This window comes from Grampus griseus (assembly GCF_964374135.1).
Source record: "Grampus griseus genome assembly, chromosome: 14".
NCBI lineage: Eukaryota > Metazoa > Chordata > Mammalia > Artiodactyla > Delphinidae > Grampus > Grampus griseus.
This window is the reverse complement of record NC_139008.1, coordinates 44,265,819-44,273,802: the sequence shown is the minus strand read 5'-3', so window position 1 is coordinate 44,273,802 and position 7,984 is coordinate 44,265,819. Positions and strand designations below refer to the sequence as shown.

Sequence of the window (7,984 nt, the reverse complement as noted above, 5' to 3'; positions counted from 1 at the left end):
TGGCGGGAACACTATTGCTCTTAACCCCACTTCTGCCTTGTGTGTTATTGTCATATTTGAAAGTCCATAGAACAATATGATTGTTGCCTTACACATTTGCTATTCACTTGGACTTAGCAACATACCTACCCTTCTGCTGGGCATCATTCCCTCAACATAACTTTTCTTCCAGAGGGTTCATTTCCCCTCCCCCTAAATAACTCTCTTAAGGATTTGGGGGGGTTTGAGATTCTTTTAAAAATGAAACCTACTTTTGAAAACACAGCAGGACTGAGACACAGCGATCCCCTCAGTATGTGGTTATGGGTCAGAAGAGGGGAGGCGAGCCCAGCAGGATGGGGTTGTCCCTGCCCTGGGGGACACCAACTGCAACGGAGGGTGTGCCTGGGCAGTCCTGGGACCACCACCCCTGATCTAGCAACGGGAACACACCTTGCTGCTTCTGACACGGAATCCCACGTTGTTGCAGCTGGAGGTGACTTAAACACAGACCAGCGCCACCTCCACGGGGAGGGGAGCAGAGCTCCGTGGGAGTGTTTCTGGCTGAAGTCCTCAGGCCATCAGAGGGGGCCCTAAGCAGAGCTTCAGGCCCGCCTTCCTCAGGCAGGTGGAGGCCCCATGGTGCTGGTGGCGCTCAGGGCGCACAGTGAGAGCGGTGGAGGGAAGCCAGTGCGGGGCTACTGGCGAGCAGGTGACACTGGCTCTGTTCCTCTAGGGCTCCTGGGAGACAATACAGAGTGTGTGCCTCGAAGGGGTCCACCTGAGGGGGGTATCGAGTCTCCAGCTCCTGTCTGTCTTGTATAGAGGCTGCTCCCACCGCCTGCCGCTTTGGCCTGTGCCCACCCGTGGGCACACGTGCCCGCAGCCAGAGAAGCCTCAGGCAAAGCACAGGGAACATGGTAGGAGGCCCGGTTCTGCTGGGAGGCACGTCGGGGCCCTCTGCTGCTCTGTCCCCTGGGGGAGGCCCTGTCCCCGTCCTGGCAATGCCCTGGGCCAGGAGGGCTGCTCTGGTCCAGACTCAGGTCCTTGCTCCAGCCCCTGTGAGGGGAGAATGGGGAGAATGGGGGCTTTCTGGAAGTGCTCTGGGGAGGGCTGGCACATACCTCCTGATGCCCCATTATTACCGGGGGCGGAGCAGGCGTGCCCATCCCCGTGTGTGTAGCTGGGGCTGAGCCGACAGACAGCTCTGGGAGAAGCCCTCTAGGAGCAAGATGGGGAGCTCGCAAGCACAGGGACAGTGGGAGAAGTCCTGTCTTTTCTCTCCTTAGTCCTCTCCTGCCCCAGCCCCTGCGCGATCCATGGCAGTAGCCCTGACAGCAGAACAGGGACGGCAGATACTGCAGCCACATAAACATTGGTGGGGGCGCAGCCTCCCTCTTTGATCAGAGCAGCTGTGGTTCTAAGAGGGTGGGGTAAACCTCCACTGCTTTTTCCCATCTCTGTCCTCCTGCGCTGTGGCCCCAGAATTGGGTTTAGATGTGGGCCTGCAAAGCTGAGCGACGTGAGGAAGATCCGGGGAACCAGAAAGGACCAGAGGGATCATAGGAGCTCAGGAAAGTGAACCCTGAACAGCACAAGTGTGGGTATAACCCTAATGGCACACGAAAGATGTGAACTGAAGGAAGGGACAGACCACCACCCAGCCAGCCTAGCCTCTGGAAGACACACGTGCACAGACCCAAAGAGCCCTGCAGAGGGTTGACACAGAGCTGACCTGACGGTGAAATCACAGCCCCCAGAAGGCTGAGCAGAATTTGCACCCTGAATGCAGCTGGTTGAATCACTTGCGGAAACAAAAATACCAACATTCCCCAAAGAACATAAATAAGATACAGAGTCTCATAACACAGTTTTCAAAACACCCAGGATACAACCCAAGATTACTTAGCATATGAAGAATCAGGAAAATCTCAGCTGTCCCGGAAAAAGACAATCAACAGATGCTGATGCTGAGATAACTCAGATGTTGCAAATATCTGACAAAGACTTTAAAGCAGCTGTTATCAAAAGGTTCCTAGTAAGGGTAAACACTCTTCAAAGATTGGAAAGGTAGGAACTATTCGTAAGAAATAGAAGATATCTGTACAAACCAGATGGATATTTTACCGATATCCTGCAAAAATACAAAAACCAAAATAAAAATCTCATTGGATGAACTCAAGAGCAGACTGAAGATGTCAGAGAAAAGGGCCTGTGAACTTGAAGATAGATCAATAGAAATTATCCGCTATGAACACTAAGGAGGAAGAAAACATTAAAAAGCATGACTAGAGCTTCGGAAGCCTATGGGACAATATCAGAAAGTCTTTCATGTCATTGGACTCCCAGAGGGAGAGGAGAAAGTGTTGTGCCGGAAGAAGAAGGAGGAGGAAGAGGAAGAGAAGGGGGGAGAGGGAGGGGAGAAGGAGGAAGGAGAAGACGGAGAAGAAGGGGAAGAGATAATGGCTGAGACTTTCCCAAATTTGTCGAAAACACAGATTTAAGAAGCTCGGAGAACCCCGAAACAAGTAAATTCCAAGAAATCCACATCAGAGCACATCATACTCAAACTACTGAAAACTAAAGACAAAGGAAAAAACCTGAGAGCCATTAGAGAAAAGACATAATTTACAGAAGAACAAAGATTTGAAGAACTGCAGATTTCTCACCAGGAACACAGAGGCTAGAAGGAAGTAGAATACGCTTTTGAATTCTGAAAGACAAGAACGGCCAAACCTGAATTCTATATTTAGGGAAAATATAATGGTGGTATAAAGATGTTACCAGATGAGGAAAGGTTAAAGTATTTCATTGCCAGCAGACCTGCTATAAAAGAAGGGCTAAGAGAATTCTTTTTTTTTTTTTTTTTTTTTTTTTTTTGCGGTACGCGGGCCTCTCACTGTTGTGACCTCTCCCGCTGCGGAGCACAGGCTCCGGACGCGCAGGCTCAGCGGCCACGGCTCACGGGCCCAGCCGCTCCGTGGCATATGGGATCCTCCCGGACCGGGGCACGAACCCGTGTCCCCTGCATCGGCAGGCGGACTCTCAACCACTGCGCCACCAGGGAAGCCCAGGAATTCTTTAACAGAGAGAAATTTTCTTGGTTCTTCATATGCTGAATAATCTTGGATTGTATCCGGGACATTTGAAAATTGTGTTATGAGACTATATCTTACTTATATCCTATAGGGAATGTTCATATTTTTGTTTGGGAGGATGGAGGAAGGGGGCCCAGGCTGAGCAATGCCTCTGGAAGCTGGAAGAGGCAAAGAAAATGTTCTTCCCTAACACCTCTGGAAGCAGTGCAGCCCTGTGCACACCGTAATTTTAGGACCTGCAATCTCCAGAACTGTGAGATAATAAGTGTGTGTCGTCTTAAGCCACTGTTGGTGGTCACTTGTCACCACAGCCACAGGACACTAGCCAGGTGCCAGGAGAGCAGAGGTCACTGCTATGGAGGCTGGGGAGAACAGGGAAGGGACCTGCTTGGCAGTCAGCTCCAGAATCCCGCCGGGGCGGGAGCCCCGCAGCTGGAGCTTCCCAGTCCCTCCCCTTCCTTGCCTCATCCAGACCAGGAAGGTCCAGGACCCGTGGGTGGTGAGACGGGAGGCAGGGCAGACAGAGGGCAGAGGAGAATGATAGAAACCGTCTCTCCCTCTCCAGGCAGGCCTCCAGAATGGAGAAGGGCACCTCCAAGTGCCTTCTAAGCTCTGGGCATCTGAAGACCCTGGCCCCTTGGTACTGGACCAAGGGTGCGTGTGTTGTACGAGTGCCACAGAGGGTCGCAGGGACGGATAGCATGGCTGATGCATCCACAGGGACAGCAGGACATGAACACAGAGCCGCATTGTGGCCACACCCGCAAGCTTCCCATACGGGGCACACCCTCCGTTTTCTGGGGAGTATCAGCTTCTCCAGGGAGGCCCAGTTACCTCCCAGGGTTAAGAAATATTAGCAGGAGGAAGATGCCAAGGTTTGGGCTTGTGGGCGAGCTTGCATCCCAGCCAGCCCGGGGAGTGGGGAGGGGACGACCAGAGGAAAGTCTGAGGAAGATCACAGGGACAGGAGGACGAGGTGTTCAGGGCTCCGTCTCGCTCCACCGCCCTGGGATCCAGCGCCCCCAAGTGCTTATCGCTTCCTGCCTGCCGCTCAAGCCTCCCACGGCCTGGCTGGGCCAAGCTCAGCAGACAGAAACCCCCGGCCTGGCTCCCACCCAGAGATGCTGGGGCAGCAGGAGGGTCTGTGCTGCTGAGACAGCAGCCCCCCATAGAGAGAGGGGAGTTCGGTGTGTGTGTGCCTGTGAGATGCGGAGGCCTGTGAGGAGAACACGAGTCTGCCCTGATCTCCCCGCAGCCTCGGCTACGGATAACGAGGGAGGACACGCATGGGCGTCCCCCGGCTGCCTTAAATCCGTCTGTGCAGAGCAGCCTTGGCAGGGTGAGCCACGATGGCCAGAACCCAGCAGGGCCCCAGGCTGCTGCTGGCCATCATGGGGGCCCTGGTGGCCCTCACCTACCAAACAAGGAGGAAAACCTTCCTAAGTGTCAGCGAGGTGCCCGCGTCAGATCCTGTCGTGGTGACCACCCTGGACTTCGTGACCAAGGACTTCAACAAGAAGAGCGAGGACCCGTACAACTTCCGGATTGTGCGTGTCCTCAAGGTCCTGAAGAGGGTTAGTGTCCCCCTCCCATCGCGCCAGGCCACCGCAGGCTCGGGGTGGCCACGCAAGTGAACTCAGCCTCGTTTAGTCCAAAGTGGAGGTTTTAAGAGAAGCAGAAATCCCCTGGAGTGGATGAAGTGGAGCTGCTTAACTGATACCCAGGACCAGGGCTACACACCCCGGCCTGAGGGCCCGAGCCGCCTGTGGCCCCGCGTGAGGGGTCTCCAGGGTGCCAGGCGCACCACATGTGTGCACGTCGGGGGCTGTTTCCACGTGGGGCGGCAGCGCCAGGACCCACAGCTGAGCCGGGCTGGCCCTCAGAGTCTAGGCTGCTGCTCTCTGCCCTTTACTAACCGTGAGCATCACGTGGGTCACCCAAGGGCGACTTTGCCCATGGAGTGGCTTCTGGGGAATTCTGCTCAAATGGCAGAAAGGGGCACGGGAGGCAGACAGGGGGTGGGGGGAACCCACGGGTCTGTCCAGTGCAGGCCCTCGACCTGGGGCGCCACACTAGGAGTCCCCAGCCCCAGAAGCTACAGACAAAGGAGAGGAGGTCCTTTATCCCCCTGTCCTTACCTCCGACAGGTGACTGACCACATGGAGTATCGCATAAACCTGGAGATGCGGCGGACCATCTGCCTCAAGATGGAGGAGAACAACTGCTCCTTCCAGGAAGGCGAGCTCTACAAGGTACTGGTCACGTCACCCAGAAAGAGTTTATTTCTCAGTGCTCTGCTCCTTTGTCGTTGGAAGAATGATGAAGCAGTTGGGGGGTCCAGAGGGAGAAGCCAAGGTGGCTGAGCTGCGGGGGAGTGGGGGGACACTCTGGGCCCGAGAGAAGTAGCTGATTATTATAATATCTTAGCAGCCGGGGGACCTTGTTGGTGCACCCACTGAATATCTGAACCTCAGGCTGACGTAAGACACGGTTGCTGGGCTGCAGCCTCTGTTTCTTTCATCCAGCAGTGTTTAGGCAAGAGGAGGAGAAAGAGGTGGGAAAATGCGTTCAGAAATAGTTCAACTGGTTGTGGGGTGGGTCAGAGAGGGGACAAGCCTGCAGGCAAGTGGCCCGATGCAGGCCCACCTCCCAACAGTGGCTTTGTCCCCACCCAGTGTTGTCACATCGGGGAAGCCGGCTGGGCCGTCATCACTGCAAGTGGTGGACCATCACACGCACACGCGTCAGGTGGGCCCACGTGCTCAGGGGCCTTGAAGGTTCCAAGTCCTACAGGCCCTGCAAATCTCTGCTCTTTACCCAAAGGAACTAACATGACGGTGATCACATGACCCACCTTGCCTACAACAGTCCTGATTGTGCCCAGCTTCTTAGTGTCACTGTTAACAGCATCCCCAGTTGTCTACAACATGTCCCGGTTTGGTTCATAGATTCCATGGTCACCCTAGTTCTAATGGCCTAGGTTTCTCAAGACAAACACATGTCCATCCACGGGCCCCCCCCTCCATGGAGAAGTCTTCAAAATCTAGCAAGTTAGACGTTTTTCTTCTTCCCTGGAGAAGATCATGAAATCTATGAAAAGACTAGTTGACGATAAGGTAAACTTAGAGAGTCTCATCACTGTGAGAGATTAAGTTGTGGGGTTAATATTCTGAATTTTACTTTAGGAGAAATGTCAACTTTTATGCCTCCCACATCACCTCATCCCCACCCTGGCTTCCCAGCGGAGAGCAGGAAAGCAAAATCGCACTACGAAATGATAATAATATGCAAAATACATTGATTGATCTTTCCTTGTGGGAGAAGAGGGAGGTGGAGAAGAAAGGGGATCTTGAGATAGAACAGGGAAGGGGGAGGAGAGGATGTGATGATGGGCGGACGGATGGATGAAGGAAGGAAGGAAGGACAGCAGGAGGGAAGGAGAGGGGATGGGTTGGGTGGAAGGAAGGCGAAAGGAAGCAGGAGGGATGAGGTGGGAGAGTGGGTGGAGGGAAAGAGAAAGGGAGCCAAGTGAGGGTAAGTGTGTTCACTGTATGAACAGCACATGAGCAGAAAAGAAGAGGAAACATCAGTCGTTACCATGGTGATGTGGGCGGGTGGACACTTGATTTCCAGTCTCCAATTCTAACCACAAGCAGAAGGATGTTTTGTGGGGTGGTTTCAGCAGTAACACTCTCAAGTCATTGAAATCAAAATAAAGATGGGCCCGCCTGTGGACTGGAGGCAGGTGAGGCTGGGTCATTTTCCCCATCTGCTTGTCTTACACCTTCCTCTTTCCATGTTGATCTTTTTTATATTTTGTTTTCTTGTCTTTTTCAGAAAATCGATTGCTTCTTCTCAGTATTTGTTATTCCCTGGTTTGAAAAGTATAAAGTTCTGGCCCGAAACTGCACGGATGGCTAGGTGTCCCAGAGTGCAGTCCACACGGAGTCACTGTGTGAAAAAGAACCCTGCATTAAACACGAGTTCTCAACATAGAAAATAAATGTTGGTCAGCCTATGCTCTTAATGCTTTGAATGTTTATGTTTCCACTCCTTTTTTCCCCAAAATTCTTCAACTCATAATAATATGATCTGAAGGTCTTCTGGGCTAGGGCAGTTTGGGGGTCCAGATGAGGTGACATGTATAATTTTTGGTCTTATAGCCTCTACCTGCAGGACAGCAGACCTTCAGACTCATCCTTATATCAGGTAGGATTCTTTAGATTTTAAAATAAGGAGATGAGAAAAGGGAGAAGGAGAACGAGGGAGGATGCTCTAATTACTTAAATGAACAGCTAAGAGATATTGGCAAGAATGTCTGTGATGACATCTCTGAGGGACCCAGTGAATCTTCCTTGCCTGAAGTGTGAAGCAAGGGGAAACAAGGAGAAATAATGCAAGTAATTGAAAATAGGAGGGCCTTTGTTGCTGGTAAGAACTAGGTTGGGAGATGTGCCTTATTTTTGCAGGCACGTGCACTTTCTGATACCAGATTCCAGAATTAGACTCACACCTCCAGCATCAGCAACATTGGACCAGAGCTGGTCTCTTCCCAGAGAGATTCCTCTCCCAGAATTGGCACGGAAAACGTGGGCGCCTGTGAGAGGAGGAGGACGTGGGTATAACGCCCCGTTTATTCTTCCCAAACAGACCCATCTGATGAATTCCTGCAGGAGGGGAATGATCGAGGGCAGAGTGAAACCAGGAATGCTGCATTAAAGTGGTGTCCTTTTCATGGATGTCACATTAGCAGTGAGGAATAAGGATCCTTCTCCCACCAGCTTGATTCAGTGTTTCAAATAATGTCATCAGGCTCAGCTCTCCCCTCGACTTCCTCCATGTGGTCTCAAGACGGTGCTAGCAGTTCACTGGGTCACATCTGCCCTCGTTCACATCAAGTAGGGAAA

At 52.5% G+C, this 7,984-nt stretch overlaps 1 protein-coding gene across 1 annotated transcript; it reads left to right on the top strand.

The window, feature by feature from the left end:
- Positions 1-4,426: 4,426 nt before the first annotated feature.
- Positions 4,427-6,998, top strand: CST11 (cystatin 11; the record flags this gene model as incomplete). The annotated part of the gene is made up of 3 exons (XM_082670708.1): positions 4,427-4,651; positions 5,225-5,329; positions 6,915-6,998. 3 exons carry the CDS (start codon positions 4,427-4,429, stop codon positions 6,996-6,998), a joined length of 414 nt encoding a protein of 137 aa, XP_082526834.1.
- Positions 6,999-7,984: the final 986 nt, after the last annotated feature.